The following is a 24,421-nucleotide window of genomic DNA, read 5'->3' on the forward strand; positions in this document are numbered from 1 at the left end:
GAGTATCTTTTGTCACATATGCATATTACCGATTTATTTATTCAACCAAAAGTTAATTGAGTGCTAACTATGTTCCAGTCACTGTTCTAGATAGTCAATGAAGAGATAACATAATAGACATTCAGAGATGATTCAGATGTCCTACTTGATTAAAACTCCATGTGGAATGTGGATGTCTCTTCACCAGACCTTCTCTATGTTAATACTCTCAGGGTTCAAACCTGGAAATGGCCTCAGAGGTGAAACATTTTTAGTTACAAGGTCCTTTCTTGATGCTTCAGCAATTAACAGTCCTTAAATCAAAAATTTACCTTGAATTTCTTACAGTACAGAATATTTGAAATTCTGCTCACTTCATTTCCCAAAAGAATTTTCTAACAAGTGTATAATTTGTTTTCTTTTTAAAATAAAAGATAAATCAATTCTTTTATATCTACAAATAAGCAAGTTTCTTCTCAATATTTTTTGGTCAACTATGCCTCTTGATTATGAGTGACTCAACCTAATAAGACTTAAGCCAAAGGAGAATGTTTAAACTCATATCAGCTGGAACTCCAGAGATGGGGGAAGCTTCAGATAAGGTTTAATGCTAGGCTCAGAGGAAACCATGACTTCTCTCTCTGTCGGCTGGTTCCTGTGCCAAGAAGGTTTCCCCTCGTGACAGAAAGATAGCTCAAGAGCTTCAGACTCTCGCAGACTTAAAACAAGCAAGAAAGAGCAAGATTCTCTTTCCTGAAAATCCTAATAGGCATCTCATTACTCCTAGTTGATCAAGTGACCTGCTCATCCTATAATAAATCATATTTTTAGGGGATCCAGTGCTTTGTTTTAGGTCTAGATAACATGATTAACTGAAAGCATATAGGCTGAGAATAAAGAAGTGGGTAGTTTTCAAAGAGAATTTGAGGTTATAATTGCCAGACAAAGAATGAATGGATCTTGAGCAGCAAAAACAGCAGGTGTCCACTAAAAGCTTCATAATACATACTGCTAGGAAAGTGAATGGTCACTAGAAGAAAGCATAGGAAGCACGTTAATTACAGCATCACCGGGTATCTTTCTGCAATGCAATTCTCTAATCCTGAATTACACCTCATGCACACGTGCCCCCCCCGCCCCCCCCACACACCTATTTCCTTTGTTCTTGCTACTAGGTTTTAGAGCATTGCAAGACCAAATGAGATCACTTCCTTCCAGAGATTATACATTATGACTTCACAGAGCTTCACTGCTACATTACAATCCATTTTGTCATGGGCCTCTCCAAGTTATGACCCAGTATTTTAATTAGAGCAAGATTAACACAAACCAGAAATATCAAGTAGTCAAATGATGGAAGTGGACTCTGAAAGAAGCAAATGCACCATTTACTGCCAAACTGTTGCTGTTATCTTCAGCCAGCAATTTCACTCATTGATATCAATAACTTAACAAAAAATAGAAAAGCTGATTTTCATTGAATAAGCTATTTATTAGCCTCCTAGATCTGACCTTTTTCTAGAACACTGCCTTTCCTCTTTGCTAAACCCCTTTAGTTTCAGACTGTTTCTTGGCTGTGAGGCATTCCCTCCTCTTACATTTTATGGCCCCTTTGGGCCTTAGCAGACAGGTGGAACTCCTTCTATGTGAGATGAATACTCTGTCTGACACGCTTTATGGAACTAGCAGTCCCAACACAACCTATTAGCCATACCATAGCGTGCCCAAGGGGAGCCTAGCTTCAGATCAGAATTTGTGGTTGTTTGTCACATTTATAAAACCACAGTGTCATCTTTATTATTTCTATTATTAAAAAATATATTGAAGCAGTTCTTCAGATACTTGGCACGTATGAAATTTGTTTTCCTAAGATTTTTTAGTGTCTTCCAGATTGACAATAATATAAAATAGACATAGTCACTACCTTGAAAGAGAATGACTAGAAAGTACCCTCAGCAACTTACTTTGTAAATAAAATCTGTTACATATGTTTCCTTTCAGTTTTTATAGTGGCCTGGAGAAAGCCCAAAGTGTACACCTTCCACATATTATGTTATACAATATAAAATTTTCACATTAGAAAGATATAACCCAAATTTTAAATAATTTTATTGGAAATGCACAGATATATGGGAAAAGCAACAGTAAAATGTTTAAATAGTATTAGTTCTTTTCTTGTCATTTTCTAATTAACCACTAATAACAAAAAAAGGACTACAAGGTGAACTGGTGTGACGAATAAAGCTAAAGTATTCCTTTGAGCTAATCAAACTATCATATGTTCAGATCCACAGACTGTGAGCCATATAAATACAAAACTATTAGAAACTGTAGTTTCTACCACCCTATGATAACTAGTTTTAACAAATCTAGATCAATTAAAGGAAAAGTTGTAATTAAACCAATCTTTAAAATAAAAATATAGGAGAGTATTTATGGTAATTGCAGTTACTCATATTTAGAAACTGTTCATTAATGACTCTATCATAAAAATCACTTTAGTGGATAGTTTTGGGTCCTTGTGTTGCAAGTGAACTATGTAATAAACATTGTTTACTATGAAAGAATATGACTGAATTAAGGATAGGCCTATTAAATGGCCAAACCTAACTGATCCAGCTCCCATTGACTCACAATATATGCTAATTAAGTCAGGAATAGGACTCAAGTTTGCCTTGAACTATCTAAGAGGTAAGTATTGAAGGTACCTTAAAAATAAAGATGTAGAGAACATTTGGGACATTTGCATTTTCCCATAAGCAAATTAATAGGCTAAGCAATGTTGCTGGGGAAAACATTGAGCTACTTAAAAAAGCAAATATTTCCAATCATCTTTAAGAACATTTCCAATATATATTTATATAAATACAAAATATATGCTAATATATTTCTTTAGATTTTTTTCTTAACTCTTTAATGATAATCTTTTGCCTGCTAATCTCTGGTAATACTTGGTTCACCCTAGTTCCAATACTCATTCTGTACTTAAAAGTCATAAAAGTTGTTTTTTTTTCCCTTTGTGTAACCAAAGTGTATGCTACCTCTGGGGTGCCAAGTCTTTCAGTTATCTGGGGTCACCCCATCCCACTTTACATGGAAAGCTAACATTTTCTCCACAGCCCACACATACACATCCCCAGCTCAGGATCATCAGGAATTCCTAGGTTTATTATAGTTTCTCTAGATCATCCTGACACTGATTTCCCTTCTGCTGAATTCTTGATCTACGTTGCTTGTATCAATTCCTTTTTTTTTTTTTTTTTTTTTTGCCACACCATGTGGCATGCAGGATCCTAGTTCCCCAACCAGGGATAAAACCCGTGCCCCCTGCAGTGGAAGCACAGAGTCCCAACCACTGGACCACTAGGGAAGTCCCTGTATCAATTCTTATAATAGCTGTTATCTTTACTCCAACCTTACCCCAAGGTGGACCTACTCCTAATGCCATCATTACCCAACAGTACTGCAAAGGATAAGGCTCTGATGTTTAACATATTTCATTGACGATTTCGGGTTTGGGGAGGTAATAGAGCACAGAATACTGGAATATTAGCCTTCACGGTCCTAAATATTTATTGACTCTTCCCTGTCACAATTTCTCCATATTTTTGACCTCTCTCTTTCTCACAGTGTTTTCCTCTTTCCTCTAACATTTGTAACTGCCTCTTCAGGAGCTGCTGCCAAAACCCAAAACTCTTTTTACTGAGTATTTCTTTCTTCTTTTGTTTCACCTTCACTCTAACTGTGGATAAAACTTCTCCCCTTTCTCAAACTATTGGGCTGGCCCAAAAGTTCATTTGGGTTTTTCTGTTGAGATCTTATGGAAAAACCAAATGAACTTTTTGGCCAACCCAGTAAAACCCCTGCTATGTCTAAACAATAGAATTATCTACCGAGAAGATGAAATATTCTACTCTCCTAGAAAGCAGTAACAACTGATTTAAATTAAATAGCCATCAGGGGACCTTCAAGATGTCAGAGGAGTAAGAGGTGGAGATCACCCTCCTTCCCACAAACACATCAAAAATACAATTACATGTGGAACAACTCCTACAGAACACCTACTGAACACTGGCAGAAGACCTCAGACTTCCCAAAAGGCAAGAAAATCCCCACGTACCTGGCCATGTGGCTGACAGGGTCTTGGTGCTCTGGCCGGATGTCAGGCCTGAGCCTCTAAGGTGGGAGAGCCAATTTCAGGACATTGGACCACCAGAGACCTCCCAGCCCCATGTAATATCAATTGGCAAGAGCTCTCCCAGAGATCTCTGTCTCAACGTTAACACCCAGCTCCACCCAATGGCCAGCAAGCTCCAGTGCTTGATGCCCCATGCCAAACCACTGGCAAAACAGGAACACAACACCACCCATTCGCAGAAAAGGCTGCCTAAAATGATACTAAGTTCACAGACACCCCAAAACACACCACCAGATGCAGCCCTACCCACCAGAAAGACATGATCCAGCCCCACCCACCTGAACACAGGTACCAGTCCCCTCCACCAGGAAGCCTACACAAGTCACTGAACCAAACCTCACCCACTGGGGGCAGACACCAAAAACAAAGGGAATTATGAACCTGCAGCCTGCAAAAAGGAGATCCCAAACACAGTAAGTTAAACAAAATGAGAAGACAGAGAAACATGCAGCAGATGAAGGAACAAGGTAAAACCCTGCCAGACCAAACAAATGAAGAGGAAATAGACAGTCTACCTGAAAAAAAATTCAGATTAATGATAGTAAAGACGATCCAAAGTCTTGGAAATAGAATGGAGAAAATACAAGAAATGATTAAGAAGGACCTAGAAGAATTAAAGAGCAAACAAACAAAGATGAACAACACAATAAATGAAATAAAAAACTCTCTAAAGGGCTTCCCTGGTGGTGCAGTGGTTAAGAGTCCACCTGCCGATGCAGGGGACAAGGGTTCGTGCCCCTGTCCGGGAAGACCCCACATGCTGTGGAGCAGCTAGGCCCGTGAGCCATGGCCACTGAGCCTGAGCATCTGGAGCCTGTGCTCCACAACAGGAGAGGCCACAGCAGTGAGAGGCTCACATACCGCAAAAAACAAAAAACAAAACTCTCTAGAAGGAATCAAGAGCAGAATAACTGAAGCAGAAGAAAGGATAAGTGACCTGGAAGAAATAATAGTGGAAATAACTACCATAAATGCACCAACATTCGAATTATAGAGGTCCCAGAAGAAGAAGAGGAAAAGAAAGTTTCTGAGAAAATATCTGAGGAGATTATAGTTGAAAACTTCCCTAACATGGGAAAGAAAATAGTCAATCAAGTCCAGGAAGCCCAGAGTCCCATACAGGATAAATCCAAGGAGAAACATGTCAAGACACACTAATCAAACTATCAAAAATTAAATACAAAGAAAAAATATTAAAAGCAGTAAGGGAAATACAACAAATAAGATACAAGGGAACCCCCGTAAGGTTAACAGCTGATCTTTCAGCAGAAATTCTGCAAGCCAGAAGGGAGTGGCAGGACATATTTAAAGTGATGAAAGGGAAAAACCTACAACCAAGATTACTCTACCCAGCAAGGATCTCCTTCAGATTCAAGAGAGAAATTAAAAGCTTTACAGACAAGCATAAGTTAAGAGAATTCAACCCACCAAAGCAGCTTTACAACAAATGCTAAAGGAACTTCTCTAGGCAGGAAACACAAGAGAAGGAAAAGATCTACAATAACAAACCCAAAACAATTAAGAAAATGGTAATAGGAACATACATATTGATAATTACCTTAAATGTAAATGGATTAAATGCTCCAACCAAAAGACATAGACTGGCTGAAAGGATACAAAAACAAGACCCATATATATGCTGTGTACAAGACCTAAGGACACATACAGACTGAAAATGAGGGGATGGAAAAAATATTCCATGAAAATGAAAATCAAAAGAAAGCTGGAATAGCAATTCTCATATCAGAAAAAAATAGACTTTAAAATAAAGACTATTATAAGAGACAAAGAACTACACTACATAATGATCAAGGGATCAATCCAGGAAGAAGATATAACAATTGTAAACATGCATCCAACATAGAAGCATCTCAATACATAAGTCAAATGCTAACAGCTATAAAAGGGGAAATCGACAGTAACACAATCATAGTAGGGGACTTTAACACCCCACTTTTACCAATGGGCAGATCATCCAAAATGAAAATAAATAAGGAAACACAAGCTTTAAATGACATATTAGACAAGATGGACTTAATTGATATTTATAGGACATTCCATCCAAAAACAACAGAATACACTTTCATCTCAAGTGCTCATGGAGCATTCTCCTGGATAGATCATATCTTGGGTCACAAATCAAGCCTTGGTAAATTTACTAAAATTGAAATCATATAAAGTATCTTTTCTGACCACAATGCTATAAGACTAGGTACTAAGTATAGGAAAAAAACTGTAAAAAATACAAACACTAATATGCTACTAAATAATCAAAAAATCACTGAAGAAATCAAAGAGGAAATCAAAAAATACCTAGAAACAAATGACAATGAAAACACGACTACCCAAAACCTATGGGATGCAGCAGAAGCAATTCTAAGAGGGAAGTTTATAGCAATACATTCCTACCTCAAGAAACAAGACACATCTCAAATAAACAACCTAACTTACACCTAAAGCAATTAGAGAAAGAACAAAAATCCCCAAAGTTAACAGAAGGAAAGAAATCATAAAGATCAGGTCAGAAATAAATGAAAAAGAAAAGAAGGAAATGATAACAAAGATCAATAAAACTAATAGCTGGTTCTTTGAGAAGATAAAGAAAATTAATAAACCATTAGCCAGACTCATCAAGAAAAAAAGTGAGAAAACTCAAGTCAACAGAATTAGAAACAAAAATGGAGAAGTAACAACTGGCACTGCAGAAATACAAAGGATCATGAGAGATTACTACAAGCAACTCTATGCCAATAAAATGGACAACCTGGAAGAAATGGACAAATTCTTAGAAAAAAACAACCTTCCAAGACTGAGCCGGGAAGAAATAGAAAATATAAACAGACCAATCACAAGCACTGAAATTGGAACTGTGATTATAAATCTTCCAACAAACAAAACTCCAGGACCAGATGGCTTCACAGGCAAATTATATCATTTAGAGAAGAGCTAACACCTATCCTTCTCAAACTCTTCCAAAATATAGCAGAGGGAGAAACACTCCCAAACTCATTCTACGAGGCCACCATCACCCTGATGCCAAAACCAGACAAAGATGTCATAAAACAAGAAAACTACAGGCCAATATTACTGATGAACATAGATACAAAACTCCTCAACAAAATACTAGCAAACAGAATCCAACAGCACATTAAAAGGATCATACGCTATGATCAATGTGGTTTATCCCAGGAATGCAAGGATTCTTCAATATATGCAAATCAATCAATGTGATACACCATATTAACAAACTGAAGGAGAAAAACCCTATGATCATCTCAATAGATGCAGATAAAGCTTTTGACAAAATTCAACATCCATTTATGATAAAAACTCTCCAGAAAGGAGGCATAGAGGGAACTTACCTCAACATAATAAAGGCCATATATGACAAACCCACAGCCAACATCATTCTCAATGGTGAAAAACTGAAACCATTTCCTCTAAGATCAGGAACAAGACAAGGTTGCCCACTCTCACCACTATTATTCAACATAGTTTCGGAGGTTTTAGCCATGGCAATTAGAGAAGAAGAAATAAAAGGAATCCAAATCGGAAAAGAAGAAGTAAAGCTGTCACTGTTTGCAGATGATATGATACTACACATAGAGAATCCTAAAGATGCTACCAGAAAGCTACAGAGTTAATCAATGAATTTGGTAAAGCAGCAGGATACAAAATTAATGCACAGAAGTCTCTTACATTTGGGCTTCCCTGGTGGCACAGTGGTTAAGAAACTGCCTACCAATGCACAGGACACGGGTTCGAGCCCTGGCCTGGGAATTCCCACATGCCATGGAGCAAATAAGTCCGTGTGCCACAACTACTGAACTTGACCTCTAGGGCCCGCAAGCCACAACTACTGAGCCCACGTGCCACAGCTATTGAAGCCTGTGTGCCTAGAGCCCATGCTCCACAACAAGAGAAGCCACGACAATGAGAAGCCCGCATACCGCAACAAAGAGTAGCCCTGCCCACCACAACTAGAGAAAGCCCACACACAGCAACAAAGACGCAACACAGCCAAAAATTTAAAAATAAATAAATAAATTTATTTAAAAAAACAAGGAATCTCTTGCATTCCTACACAGTAATGACGAAAAATCTGAAAGAGAAACTAAGGAAACCCTCTCATTTACCACTGCAACAAAAAGAATAAAATACCTATGAATAAACTTACCTAAGAAGGCAAAAGACCTGTATGCAGAAAACTATAAGACACTGATGAAAGAAATTAAAGACAATACAAACAGATGGAGAGATATACCATGTTCTTGGATTGGAAGAATCAATATTGTGAAAATGACTATACTACCCAAAGCAATCTACAGATTCAATGCAATCCCTATCAAACTACCAATGGCATTTTTCACAGAACTAGAGCAAAAAATTTCACAATTTGTGTGGAAACAAAAAAGACCCTGAATAGCCAAAGCAATCTTGGGAAAGAAAAATGGAGCTGGAGGAAGCAGGCTCCCAGACTTCAGTCTATACTGCAAATCTACAGTAATGAAGCCACTATGGCGCTGGCACAAAAACAGAAATATAGATAAATGGAACAGGATAGAAAGCCCAGAGATAAGCCCACGCACATATAGTCACCTTGTCTTTGATAAAGGAGGCAAGAATATACAGTGGAGAAAAGACAGCCTCTTCAATAAGTGGTGCTGGGAAAATTGGACAGCTACAATGTAAAAGAATGAAATTAGAACACTTCCTAACACCATACACAAAAATAAACTCAAAAAGGATTAAAGACCTAAATGTAAGGCCAGAAACTATCAAACTCTTAGAGGAAAGCATAGGCAGAACACTCTATGACATCAATCACAGCAAGATCCTTTTTGACCCACCACCTAGAGAAATGGAAATAAAAACAAAAATAAACAATGGGACCTAATGAAACTTAAAAGCTTTTGCACAGCAAAGGAAACCATAAACAAGACCAAAAGACAACCCTCAGAATGGGAGAAAATATTTGCAAATGAAGCAACTGACAAAGGATCAATCTCCAAAATTTACAAGCAGCTCATGCAGCTCAATATCAAAAAAACAAACAACCCAATCCAAAAATGAACAGAAGACCTAAATAGACATTTTTCCAAAGAAGATATACAGATCGCCAACAAACACATGAATGGATGCTCAACATCATTAATCATTAGAGAAATGCAAATCAAAACTACAATGAGGTATCACCTCACACCAGTAATAATGGCCATCATCAAAAAATCTACAAACAAGAAATGCTGGAGAGGGTGTGGAGAAAAGGGAACCCTCTTGCACTATTGGTGGGAATGTAAATTGATACAGCCGCTATGGACAACAGTATGGAGGTTCCTTACAAAACTAAAAATAGAACTACCATATGACCCAGCAATCCCACTACTGGGCATATACCCAGAGAAAAACCATATGTACCACAATATTCATTGCAGCACTATTTACAATAGCCAGGACATGATAGAAACCTAAGTGTCCATCAACAGACGAATGGATAAAGAAGATGTGGCACATATATTCTATGGAATATTACTCAGCCATAAAAAGAAACGAAACTGAGTTATTTGTAGTGAGGTGGATGGACCTAGAGTCTGTCATACAGAGTGAAATAAGTTAGAAAGAGAAAAACAAATACTGTATGCTAACACATATATAAGGAATCTTAAAAAAAAAGAAAATTGGTTCTGACGAACCTAGGGGCAGGACAGAAATAAAGATGCAGACATAGACGATGGACTTGAGGACACAGGGAGGGTGAAGGGTAAGCTGGAGCGAAGTGAGAGAGTAGCACTGACATATATACACTACCATATGTAAAATAGTTAGCTAATGAGAAGCAGCTGCATAACACAGGGAGATCAGCTTAGTGCTTTGTGACCCCCTAGAGGGGTGGGCTAGGGAGGGTGGGAGGGAGACGGAAGAGGGAGGGGTTAGGGGGATATATGTATACATATAGCTGATTCACTTTGTTATACAGCAGAAACTAACACAACATTGTAAAGCAATTATATTCCAATAAAGATGTGTAAATAATTAATCAACTAATTAATCAAATAGCCATCTTTTCCCTCACTCTACATTTGCAAATTTTCTTTCACTTATTCATACAGTACTTTCTAATTAGTCAGACAATATGTATGTTTAAAGTAGATAATTAAAATAATGTACAATCTTTTTTTTAAGGAGTTTTCTAAGTTTTAAAAACTGCTAATCAAAATTTAGTCCTGCACAGGTAACGAATAAAAATTTACTCATGTCTGCTTTCCAGGTAATTTTAAGTTAGTTCCAATTATAACTGATACTTATAGAAACACTATTTTGTCAGAGTTTATATTGTCTTTTATATACCAAGTTAACATAGGCTAACCCTGAGAACTTAAGTGAAATGTGAATATTTTCTATTGGGATACAGTTATTTGAAGATATTTAGCTTTTATATGTATTTGATTACCTTTTTATATCTTTTTTGCATAGTTTTGTGTGAGAATAGAAAAGAATCCTGGCCTTGGATTTAGTATCAGTGGTGGAATTAGTGGACAAGGAAATCCATTTAAACCTTCTGACAAGGTAAGAACTGAATTTCTTATTGTCAATTTTAATTAGAAAAACACTATATTCTACTGTAGCAAAAAAACTTTTTTCAATTTTTTGGTTTTACTGTGCTTTAATAAGCTAGCTAACTATGAAGCCAATTAGAAACTTTTTCAGCAAATGGAAAAAAGAATTCACTGCAGTGCTTGACAAATCCTATGAATGAGAAAAAATAAATTTAAGCATTCTCTTTGAAAAGGAAGTGGCTTGTTTTTGCTTTTTGTTTTGTTCACAGTTGTATATATTTGTAAACGAAGCTATATAGGCAATTTCTAACAAGTTTTTTCCAAAATTTTATTTGTGGATCACTGATTTGGGAAAAAGTTTTCTCATAGTAACAGAATGAATAAATAATGATTCAATGCCAGGGCCAGCTGATTGCCATCTCTTTAATCCATCATGTTTCTAAAGTACTTCACTAATAGAATTGTAGAACTGAAAGACCATGGGAAACAAATATTCTGTGAGAAAATCAGTGTTAGCCATGGCAGAGGAATGAGGTCCTCCTCTTATGCTCACCCCTGTCTGTCAAATCATGGGTGAAGGTTCACCACCACTCCCAACTCTAACCTCAAACGTTGCTGAATATCCACCATGCTGCACATGTTCACATCTGGCCTGTCTGATACCATTATGGACCACTTGACTTTTTTAAGCAAAAAAATTTACCCTGAGCTATGTAACCTCCCTTCTGCCATCAGGGTTTAATACTCTCAGCTTTTAAACAATTAGTGATTATAATTTGATGATCATTGAAACTGTCTGCTTTTGACCTCATCAAATTTAATTGCATTAAGTGACATCATAAAACTTTGGGATGATGAAGAAAGACAGAAATTAGCTATGAATAAAACCTCCTCAGGCTCTCGACTTAACCTTTGAGTCACAAGGTGGTGAGGATCCTTTCAACTTAACACTATTGTAAAAATCACCCACACATCAGTTTCTGCTTAAAGACATATTTCTGAAAAAATTTGGATGCCCCTACTTTGGAGATTTCCATAGCCTTTAATCCCTTATTTTCCTCTACTTCTTCCCAGTCTTTTTGTTTCCTACCATTAGTTATGACCTCTTCCTTTCCTTTCTGAAGAGGAAGAAAGAAAGAGGTTGGACTATTTGGATGGAAAGGAGTAGAAAGAAATCCCCAGTGGCCATAGATAAGAGTTTCTTTGGTTAACTGATTGGAGCAGGTATTCAAATATAAGGAATGTATATGAAGCAGCCATATATAATTAGGGAAATTCCAGTTAGAAATGTCTGTGTATAAGTAACTACTACATTTCCTTTTTGAAATGATGTTGAGGATAATCATTGATTTAGTAGAATTTAAATATTCATGGCCTAGTAGGACCAAGTGTTTACTGAATTTTAATAAATTATTAATATATCTTAAGACAAAAAGCATGAAAAGTCAAAATTATCAGAAACATATGATGGTATTTTTAAAAGCCTCAAATCATTGTCTTATTCATCTTGACCCCTCTTTTTGTCTCTGGTTTTACATCTCTTCCATAAGTTCTTTCAATGAAAAGGTAACAACCTTATCATTCATAAGATAGTTGAAATTCAAAAGACATGTTTTCCTCTCCTATCTCATCAGCAGATATATCTTTTCACGATATTTTTGGAAGGCACAGGGTAATAGATATTTTTCAATTAAAGATGCACAAGGGCTTCCCTGGTGGCGCAGTGGTTGAGAGTCCGCCTGCCGATGCAGGGGACACGGGTTCGTGCCCCGATCTCGGAAGATCCCACATGCCGCGGAGCGGCTGGGCCCGCGAGCCATGGCCGCGGAGCCTGTGTGTCCGGAGCCTGTGCTCCGCAACGGGAGAGGCCACAGCAGTGAGAGGCCCGCGTACAGCAAAAAAAAAAAAAAAAAAAAAAAAAAAAAAAAAAAAAAGATGCACAAGTTGCTAAGTAGTCAAGATGTATGAATGCTGTTACTTTTCTGCTTTTATTTTCAACTGAAGGGGATAGCAGGTGTGAGGCTTTCAAATCATTGCCTGTTATTCTTCCACTGTGATGAAATATGAACACTTTATAACTATTCATTTACTTTTTCATTGCAACATTTTGATGACTCTAGTGAGACTGAACTATATCTATGATCTTATAATTTCTCTTTTGGTTAAATGCAACAGATACAGAGCTTGAATTATATAATCTATCCATTGAAAGATTCCCCTCAAAAGCACTTTTCTTTGCCTGATTACTTTCTAAAACACTTAAAATCTGAAAAGTGAATCTCTGTTACAGCAAAATTGATCAGAGTAATTAAAAGTTCCAAATCTACAGAAGACTCAGACTGCTCTTAATTTATTGACCACACCAAACATATGGTAGATACTTAGTTAAAAGTGTTGAGGCGGGGGCTTCCCTGGTGGCGCAGTGGTTGAGAGTCCGCCTGCCGATGCAGGGGACACGGGTTCGTGCCCCGATCCCGGAGGATCCCACATGCCGCGGAGCGGCTGGGCCCGCGAGCCATGGCCGCGGAGCCTGTGTGTCCGGAGCCTGTGCTCCGCAACGGGAGAGGCCACGGCAGTGAGAGGCCCGCGTACAGCAAAAAAAAAAAAAAAAAAAAAAAAAAAGTGTTGAGGCGATCTAAAGACATTGGCTCTGACAATTTCTATAAGAATTTAATCCACTTACAAGGAAAGGGATTAATCTTGAGGAAATTCAGTTGCATTTTTTTATCCCCAGTGCCCCATTCTTGTAGAGGTTGCATAAAATTTAGAGTGGAATCCAGTGTCTATATCAACCTAAAAATATCAAACAGTGAGAAAATGAAAATGAACTTTAAAAATACTCTTCTCTCCAATGTTGAAGGACAATTATATCATAAATTGGCTAATTTACAGCTGTGAGGAGGGATGAGGAGAACCAAAATAAACAGATGTTTTAATTCAACCTGGGTCAGAGGTTGATGCTTTCTTTATAAGGAGTTCTAGTCATGCAAAAGCTTAAACTTTATTATGATACATACCCCCTTCCAATAAACAAGTCATGGGTTAGAAGCAGTCTTTTGAGCATACTATATTATTTTACTTACTGTTCATTAATGTTTAAGTGTTTTGTAATGACACTCAAAATTCTAAGTATCCAAGATATCTGAATGTCTTAGAGTCACTGAAGACTTTCTGTACTAAAATAGCCAATAGATTTGTTCCATTCTCTTCATTATGATTGCTAGGAACCACTGTTTCAGCCAAATGCCAAGGACTAAAGTGAAATAGCATCCAAACTGATTATCTGGTTTACAGCCAGATAGGAAAAGCATGAAGCAGTCATCCCTAAGGGCTGAGAGTATGAAACTGGGACAAAAGTGAGTTGTGTTGTTCAGTCTGGCAGAAGTTCCAATTTAGGTTCTGTGGTAATGTGAGACTATTGCAGAAAAACTCTTGGTACAGCCCAAAAGTTAACTGAGGCTTTAGAGAGAACTGAGGATTAAGATATGAAGACTGTTTTGTACCAGACTTTGAGAGCTTAGAACAGCATCTGGTCTTGCAAATCTAACTCTTTTCGAAGACGCCAAGGTAGTCTGATTATGGTCTCCTTAGGTTAAACGGATGGAGCACAATTAGTCCTGCAGTTCATATCATTGTCAGAACAGTGTTTAGTAGTTGAACAACCCAACTCACTCATCATGGAGTTCATTATTTTGGGTTCACTGCCAGGTGAAAACTGCTTTTACATACTTGGAAAGAGAAAAATGTAGAAAACCAGATGAAAAAGCCTTCATATAATGCTTGCCTTTGCCCTCCCTGTGAAGTGGATGGAGCCATTATCTGGTTTATTATTATAGAGAAAAATTGCTGTCAAGATGGCACGATGCTCCAGAGAGAGAAAAGATTTTGATCCAACAAATCTGATGATAATAATAAAAGTATAGACTTCTACTGAGTATCTGTAATGTGCTAGTCACTGTATCAGGCTCTTTATATACATGAACTTATCTGATCTTCTTAGCAACTTGTGTTAGTTGATTATTATTATTCCCCATTTTGTTGAGGCCCAGAGGGGTTAATTAACTTGCCCAAGGTCATTTAGCTGACCTGTGGCAGATAAGATTTGAACCCAAATTGATCTGATTCCAAATCCTTTTCTCTTAACAAGAACTATGATACATACCTCTATCTGCAAATACCACTTAGCTGAAGAGCCTCATGACAAATTTATACCCTCTAGAGTTGAGACTAACACAATAATCTAATACTGAAAGTGTTACAGAACACTGTAATTAGTTATAGTCTAGATATTTGCTTCAAGTCTTTGGAAGTCAGCATGTATTCTCTACTGAACTTAGATAATTAGAAGCATACTATATACATTAGATTGCTAAGCATTTATATAACTTTTGGACTAAGGTATTATTACAGTGGAGATCCTGCCAATGGAACAAACCACAGTAATCTTTCCCTATATTTAAATGTTCATAAAATAATAATTCATGATTACAAAATTTAAGTAATATACCAATACAGTTTCCACGAGATGTTGTTAGGACGAAGAGACTGGATTAATGGATGACTGATATCATGTTGTTGTGTGACTTCATAAGGCAGCCTGAGACTCCGAAAATAAATAAATTTTTAATGATGTATTCACACAGTTCATCATTTAGGGACTGATATCCCACCTTGCCTCATTTTAGAAGGAAGGACGAAGCTTCTGGAGTTTAAAGATATTAACAAGAACTCATAGCCTCTTTCTCTATATACTGTAAAGGTACAGCACTGAACAATGCCATGAACAATCACCTAGTCACAGGATCAAAATGGAAGCTGTATTATGAATATCCTCAAATCACTTGATATCAGGAAATATACATACTAGGACATTGGGCCGAAAGAACCACTTATTCTCCACAGTTTTATCATAAACACTCATGCTGAGCAGATGCCAGAGAGCCTACCCATATTTCCACTGATTTGGGCAATCGGCATGTAGACACATAAATGATAGAAGAAACAATCCTTTTTTTTTTTAATGCCTTAATTTGCCCATGGTACAGGTAAAATCCCAAGCCAAGGAAGAATATTATAGGCATGGCAAATGTAAAATACTATAATCACCAATATACTCTAAATAAATGTTCTGGAATTTCAGAATAAATTACTATATCTAATTCTACATAAATTCTAAAAAATTGATTCCAGGTGCCAAACAGCCTCCCTCCTATTTACATCCCACCTTCCACCCCTAGAAGAAAATTTGTGTGGAGATGAGTATTGCATCAAATAAAAGTTTTATACGATTAATACTACGAAGAGAAGAAAGGTTAGATGTGCAGATCCAAAGCATTTATTTGACATCTTTACCTGGGGATAACAATACCCAGAGGCATGCTTAGCAGTAGCAAATTCGAAAATGCAAAAGAATAATTTTCTGGGTTTGTTCAGCCTCATGACACTGGGTGATTCATAAATAAAAAGTTGCAAAAGATATGCTCTTGACTTATGAAAAAGGTGCATATCCTATGTCTACACCTTGTCATGTATTCTCCATGGATATAAAAATCAGGAATAGCAAACACATTTGTCTAGAACTCCACACAGCATATGATTTATATTTACTACATAAACATTAAATTACATATAATAGTTCCTTCATTTTGTACAATTCCTAGACAAAGGTGATTTATTTTATATATTTCTAAGTTAATAGTATAATATAATTTATATATCTGTCCCATCTTTAATTCTACTTCAAGCGATTATGTAATGCAAAGTAATTTGGGGAATCTATTAATTATGTGAAAGTAACATTCAGGAGCAAGGAATAGATATAATATAAATGTATATAATTTATATATAAAACTGAATTTTTAAAAATAAATAACAAACAAATTATTTTACAACACAATTACTTCAGCTGCATCTTAGTCACACTGCAGTTTGAGGTTCAGAACACCACTTGGTTGTTTGAGGACTTTAAAAGCAAGAATTTTTTAAATAAAAAATGCATTTTTGCCTGTTCTGTTCTGTCTTATATGTTGAAAAAGAACTGAATCTATTCAGAAATATTGATAGAAATGCAGTCTTTGCAATCTCCTATTAATAGGATTCCTATAGGTATGACCACCTATATGAGGCCTTTTAAGAAGGCATGGCAGTGTGCTTTAGCCAATTGGATAATTTCAATATCAAGATATTATATTATAAAGAAGACATATAAGATTTCAGCTTGTGAAAAGATATAATAAAATATAACTCAACACAGACTTGGTTCTTTAAGAAAATATCATTCCATCATACATATGAAAAAATAAGGCGATTTAAAAGTACCATTTTAAATAAGAACATTGATTGGGACATTTTAATTCAACAATATATTTAGAAAGTCACTAGAATTGAGATTGCTATCACTTTGTGATATTCTTTAACAATCAGTAAAACAATTTTCATTAAAATTAAAGTCCAAGTACATAGCCAGCTATACTAGTTGCTAGAGTTAAATATTATCTATGTTCTGTCTGCTGCATCATTTCAGCCATTTAGCATGGAACAAAATAAGCTAAATAAGGAGACAGAAAATGGTGTGGGAAAGGATTTGGGACTTTTTAAGTTTGTTGCTATTTGATGGAAAAATGTCAGAGACTTCTCAATCAAAATGTGAAAGCACTTAAAATTAGTTCATAAATAATATTTTAGGTAATAACTAACAAGAATTGACAGGTCCAACAATGAGAGAAAGTTAATTACTGAGGGTCCAAAAGATCTTTGGGAAACCTGTGAAATCTTTCATATGCCATTTATAAAGTTACTAACACAAGTTTTAAGTGGTATTGCAGGGACCTCCATAGTATTTCTAGTTTCTGCTTGAAAATGTTACAACCAACTAGAATTCTTGAAAATATTGTGAATCCAGATTAATAGAAATAAAACAAAAATAAATTAAAAAGTAATAACTTCCATGTCTCTGCCTGTAGCAATATTGTTTAGCTTTTTTAAATTTACCTATATAACATTTGAGATGTATCTCAATAATATGTATTTAATAACAATATTATCCATTTTTCCCCCAATCTACCCCCAAAGTTGCTCTATGCTTGGGGAGCAGAGGTGCATTTTATCTCCTGGTACTGGGTTCCAAAGAATTGCTAGTAAGCAAAATATAGAATCTATGTATACCTTCCAGGAAAGAAGATACTGCAGAGCTTTAATTTTTGTAGTTTATATTTGTCTAAAGCCAGCTCTCCAAGATGCAAAACCGGAGATGAAGACTTTTGTGCAAGTAGTTAATTGAAGAATTGCTGTCCAGTGAAATCTATATGAGAATAAGGGATGCAGGATAGGTCAGGTGAAGAAAGTGGAAATCCACAAAGATGTGAATTTAGTGGAAACCGGATGGTACAGGGTACAGGGTGCTCTGGAGCATCAATGGTACCACAGAGTTGTCTCACCTTGAGGAGGGTAACAGCCTTTTGCACCCTGGTATCAGTCATTAACTATATGGGAAGGAGCATAACCTTCCCAGCATTTCCCAGTAAGGATGCTCCAGGCTGAGGGTAATTTTCAAAAGAAGGATTAGATGTGAGCTGCCAGCAGCACCTGCAGGATGAGAGCATGAATCTGATAAAGGGAATCTGGGCAGGTCCCCAAAAGCGTCCATTATGCAACTATGAAAACAATGGATATTCTTCATCTTTCAAACTAAAAGTACTTTAGTACCAGCAATTCTGATATGCTCATCTATGAGAAGTACTGCCTGAGTGCTTTCAACCATGGCATCTAACTGAGAGGGATTGCCAAAGCAACTGATACTTCAGTGTGGATCCTGAAATTTGCTGTGTCATAGTTTTTTCAATGAGACCCATTAAATCTGCTTTTAAATACTTGTAATTTTTCTGATTAATTTTTTTCTTAAAAAAGACACTGCTATATTCTACAAATATAGTCTTAGTCTCTCTAAGAGATAGTAATCACTAATTGAGCCAAATCTATGTTCTTTGGCAGCGAAAGAAAGTGGTTTAGAAAATGATATTGATCAGAAAAAGCGGGAAGTTTGGAGGCAACACACTTAGATGGGAAAAAATTTTAGGTAACAATAGGTAAGATCGGAGAAATCGAAAACAGCTGAGAAGGAAACCCAAGTAACTGCAAAACACTTTTATTGTGTCATTTTTCTCTTTTGGGCGTGTGAAGGAAATCATGAGAACTCAAAGAGTTGATTCTCAACTTCTGTAAGTTCCAACTTAAATCCTCCCTAAGATCCTTTGAATGAGTTGAAGGAAAACCATAAACAGATGAGAACAGATTTCCAGACACCAAGTTAACCTGAAGGTGCTAGAATTATGCTGGAAAGTTGGACTACTAGATCAGAATTTAGACTATGTTATTTTAAAATGTATATATATGTATATATATATATGTGTGTGTATATATTTTTAAAATATATATTGTTAATAAATTCAGAGTTACATTAAGCAGTAAACAAGTAGTAACAGTTTATGATTACTGTATAAGGTACAAAATTACAAATATGCACTTGTTTAATTGCAATCATCCTTACAGTATAATTAACATAGCTATACATGATCTTAGTAACCAATTCTATTTTTTAAGTATAATGCAGTAGAAATTATTTCCCATTTTTGAAACCCACTGGATCAAACCCCATTACCATACACAAACCACATTCCCATAACAAGGCACTATCATTTAACCGCCAAGAACATTTATTAATAGAAAATAGGAAGTGTTGGAGTAAACATTAAAGTGATTAAAGAAAAATCGTATCATAAATTTATGTTTCTCTTTGTTCATTGAGGTATACCAAGGTCTGTGTGTTTATTGAGAGAAAAATCATACATTCATCCTATCCTCTACTTTAAAAAAATGTTTCCACCTTGACTCTCTGACTAATTTAGTAGGATACGTAGACTAAGGTACAAGATTTGCTTATTCCTATACTGCAAGAAGACCCTACCATATGCTGGGTTTTGTATGACTTGCACACACCAGCTGGGGTGGCTTCAGTTCTCTGAAGGTGTCCATCTCTGAGCTGTAATGTGAGAGTGGTGAAAGAGACAGAGAATCGAGAACCACTTTTACTTAGCCACCTCCTACTGATTGTGAACTAGGGCATTCTCAACATAATCGACATAATCATCCTTTAAAATCATAATATGTTCTTAGTCTCAGATGTGTACAACTGCAACGTCCTTTTTCTTTAACTTATATCTCTTAAAAATTATACAGGTAAGAAATGAAAACACTCTCACTATAAAAATTCAAATAATATAGAAATACAGAGACTAAAAAGTGAGAAAAAAACCCTCCCTTTTCACTCCACCTCACACTGCCAATGCACAGCCGTGGCCTAAGAGCCACTTTGTCAGTCAATGTATCAAGAATCCACAACTAGAGTGTCCTCTGGACATTTGTCACTGGCCTTTTTGACCTCCTGATTTCACCGTGATCTCTAAGCAATACTTCTAGTATGGTCTACTCTACATAAAACCATATTTTATCTAAAAGAATCATAGTTTGACTGAATGTAGTTTACAATAATTTTTTACTTTAAAAACCTTATTTTAGCATAAGTGACAAAAAAGCTTTGACCGAATTCTTCACTTTTCAATCCATTATTTTGAAGTGGTGTAGATAGTGTCAAAAAATTAGACAAATGAAGGGGCTTTGAGGAAGACTGAAAGGATGATAATCAGAAAGCTGATTACTGATACTATTTTAGTAGTACCTAGGAAGGAGACGCCACAGCCACCTACAGTTTCCCACTCTTGTTTTTAATGTCATCTACTATTTTATGCTATATATAAAGCTGAGAAGAGGACTTCCCTGGTGGCTCAGTGGTTAAGAATCAGCCCGCCAATGCAGGGGACACGGGTTCAATCCCTGGTCTGGGAAGATTCCACACGCCATGGAGCAACTAAGCCCGTGCAACACAACTACTGAGCCTGCACTCTAGAGCCCACGAGCCGTAGCTACTGAGACCACGTACCTAGAGCCCATATTCCACAACAAGAGAAGCCACCGTAGTTAGAAGCCTGCGCACTGCAACTAGAAAAAAGCCTGCACACAACAACAAAGACCCAATGCAGCCCAAAATTAATTAATTAATTTAAAAGAAGGGAAAAAAAGCTGAGACGAAAAGCCAGTAGGAACTCTGATCAAATCAGTAAACTGTATGAAGCTCAACAATCCATATATTCACCACCAGTTGAGGTCTTATATTAAATACAGGCTTTAAAGAATTCATAAAATAAAAGAAATGAAAAATATTTCACCTATTTTTCCCAAAGAGTTAAGAAATCTTTAAGCTTAAGAATTTTACCAAGAAATAAACAGGAATAAAATGTACATTCAGGGACTTCCGGGTAAGATGGCGGAAGAGTAAGACGCGGAGATCACCTTCCTCCCCACGGATACACCAGAAATACAGCTACACGTGGAACAACTCCTACAGAACACCTACTGAACGCTGGCAGAAGACCCCAGACCTCCCAAAAGGCAAGAAACTCCCCACATACCTGGGTAGGGCAAAGCGGAGAGATTCCCGCACAGAGGAGCAGTGCCGAGCGGCACTCACCAGCCCGAGAGGCTTCTCTGCTCGCCCGCCGGGGCAGGCGGCGCTGGAAGCTGAGGCTCGGGCTTCGGTCAGAGCGCAGGGAGAGGACTGGAGCTGGCGGCGAGAACTCAGCCTGAAGGGGGCTAATGTGCCACAGCTAGCCGGCAGGGAGTCCGGGAAAACTCTGGAGCTGCCGAAGAGGCAAGAGACTTTTTCTTCCCTCTTGGTTTTCTGGTGCGCGAGGAGAGAGGATTAAGAGCGCTGCTTAAAGGGGCTCCACAGACGGGCGCGAGTCACGACTGAAAGCGCGGAGCCCAGTGACGGGCGTGGGACGCTGGGGCTGCTGCTGCTGCCGCCGCCAAGAAGCCTGTGTGCGAGCGCAGGTCACTGTCCACACCGCCCTTCCGGGAGCCTGTGCAGCCCGCCACTGCCGGGGTCCCGGGATCCAGGGGCGGCTTCCCTGGGAGAACGCACGGCGCGCCTCGGGCTGGTGCAACGTCACGCCGACCTCTGCCGCTGCAGGCTCGCCCCGCGCTCCGTGCCCCTCCCTCCCGCCCGGCCTGAGTGAGCCAGAGTCCCCGAAGAGGCTGCTCCTTTAACCCTGTCCTGTCTGAGCAAAGAACAGATGCCCTCCGGCGACCTACACGCAGAGTCGGGGCCAAATCCAAAGCTGAGACCCAGGAGCTGTGAGAACAAAGAAGAGAAAGGGAAACCTCTCCCAGCAGCCTCAGAAGCAGCAGATTAAAGCTCCACAATCAACTTGATGTACCCTGCATCTGTGGAATACATGAATAGACAACAAATCATCCCAAATTGAGGAGCCAGGAGTCAGTGCTGTGCCTCTGAGGTGGGAGAGCCAACTTCAGGACACTGGTCCACAAGAGACCTCCCAGCTCCACATAATATCAAATGGCGAAAATCTTCCAGAGATCTCCATCTCAACACCAGCACCCAGCTTCACTCAACGACCAGCAAGCTACAGTGTTGACACCCTATGCCAAACAACTAGCAAGACAGGAACACAACGCCACCCATTAGCAGAGAGGCTGCCTAAAATCATAAAAAGTCCACAGACACCCCAAAACACACCACCAGACGTGGACCTGCCCACCAGAAAGACAAGATCCAGCCTCATCCACCAGAACACAGGCACTAGTCCCCTCCACCAGGAAGCCTACACAACCCACTAAACCAACCTTAGCCACTGGGGACAGACACCAAAAACAACGGGAACTACGAACCTGCAGCCTGCAAAAAGGAGACCCCAAACACAGTAACATAAGCAAAATGAGAAGACAGAAAAACACACAGCAGGAGAAGGAGCAAGATAAAAACCCACCAGACCTAACAAATGAAGAGGTAATAGGCAGTCTACCTGAAAAAGAATTCAGAATAATGATGGTAAAGATGATCCAAGATTCTATTTCCCAGATCCAAAATATTGGAAATAGAATAGACAAAATGCAAGAAACAGTTAACAAGGACCTAGAAGAACTAAAGATGAATCAAGCATCGATTAAAAACACAATAAATGAAATAAAAAATACTCTAGATGGGATCAATAGCAGAATAACTGAGGCAGAAGAACGGATAAGTGAGGTGGAAGATAAAATAGTGGAAATAACTGATGCAGAGCAAAATAAAGAAAAAAGAATGAAAAGAACAGAGGACAGTCTCAGAGACCTCTGGGACAACATTAAACGCACCAACATTCGAATTATAGGGGTTCCAGAAGAAGAAGAGAAAAAGAAAGGAACTGAGAAAATATTTGAAGAGATTATAGTTGAAAACTTCCCTAATATGGGAAAGGAAATAGTTAATCAAGTCCAAGAGGCACAGAGAGTCCCATACAGAATAAATCCAAGGAGAAATACGCCAAGACACATATTAATCAAACTGTCAAAAATTAAACACAAAGAAATCATATTAAAAGCAGCAAGGCAAAAACAACAAATAACACACAAGGGAATCCCCATCAGGATAACAGCTGATCTCTCAGCAGAAACTCTACAAGCCAGAAGGGAGTGGCAGGACATAATTAAAGTGATGAAGGAGAAAAACCTGCAACCAAGATTACTCTACCCAGCAAGGATCTCATTCAGATTTGATGGAGAAATTAAAACCTTTACAGACAAGCAAAAGCTGAGAGAGTTCAGCACCACCAAACCAGCTTTACAACAAATGCTAAAGGAACTTCTCTAGGCAAGAAACATAACAGAAGTAAAAGACCTACAATAACGAACCCAAAACAATTAAGAAAATGGGAATAGGAACATACATATCGATAATTACCTTAAATGTAAATGGACTAAATGCTCCCACCAAAAGACAAAGATTGGCTGAATGGATACAAAAACAAGACCCATATATATGCTGTCTACAAGAGACCCACTTCAGACCTAGAGACACATACAAACTGAAAGTAAGGGGATGGAAAAAGATATTCCATGCAAATGGAAACCAAAAGAAAGCTGGAGTAGCAATTCTCATATCAGACAAAATAAACTTTAAAATAAAGACCATTAGAAGAGACAAAGAAGGACACTACATAATGATCAAGGGATCAATCCAAGAAGAAGATATAACAATTGTAAATATTTATGCACTCAACATAGGAGCACCTCAACACATAAGGCAAATACTAACAGCCATAAAAGGAGAAATCGACAGTAACACAATCATAGTAGGGGACATTAACACCCCACTTTCACCAATGGACAGATCATCCAAAATGAAAATAAATAAGGAAACACAAGCTTTAAATGATACATTAAACAAGATGGACTTAATTGATATTTATAGGACATTCCATCCAAAACCAACAGAATACACATTTTTCTCAAGTGCTCATGGAACATTCTCCAGGATAGATCATATCTTGGGCCACAAATCAAGCCTTGGTAAATTTAAGAAAATTGAAATTGTATCAAGTATCTTTTCCGACCACAATGCTATGAGACTAGATATCAATTACAGGAAAAGAGCTGTAAAAAATACAAACACATGGAGGCTAAACAATACACTACTTAATAACAAAGTGATCACTGAAGAAATCAAAGAGGAAATTAAAAAATACCTAGAAACAAATGACAATGGAGACACGACGACCCAAAACCTATGGGATGC

The 24,421-nt window shown here is 37.7% G+C and overlaps 1 protein-coding gene and 1 long non-coding RNA gene across 5 annotated transcripts in view; one reads left to right on the forward strand and one right to left on the reverse strand.

Moving 5' to 3' along the window:
* The window catches only part of LRRC7 (leucine rich repeat containing 7), a gene marked incomplete at its 3' end in the record, with an annotated part of 502,056 nt that overhangs the window by 456,418 nt on the left and 21,217 nt on the right, over positions 1–24,421 (forward strand). The window contains exon 24 of the mRNA XM_082614056.1: positions 10,652–10,744. Within this exon, the coding sequence (XP_082470182.1) occupies positions 10,652–10,744 (93 nt within the window). The remainder of the gene's footprint in view (positions 1–10,651; positions 10,745–24,421) is intronic.
* Positions 1–24,421, reverse strand: part of LOC309800161 — a 163,957-nt gene that overhangs the window by 100,918 nt on the left and 38,618 nt on the right. The gene's annotated exons all lie outside the window — the stretch shown is intronic.

This window comes from Mesoplodon mirus (genome assembly GCF_964341445.2).
Source record: "Mesoplodon mirus genome assembly, chromosome: 3".
Lineage (NCBI taxonomy): Eukaryota > Metazoa > Chordata > Mammalia > Artiodactyla > Ziphiidae > Mesoplodon > Mesoplodon mirus.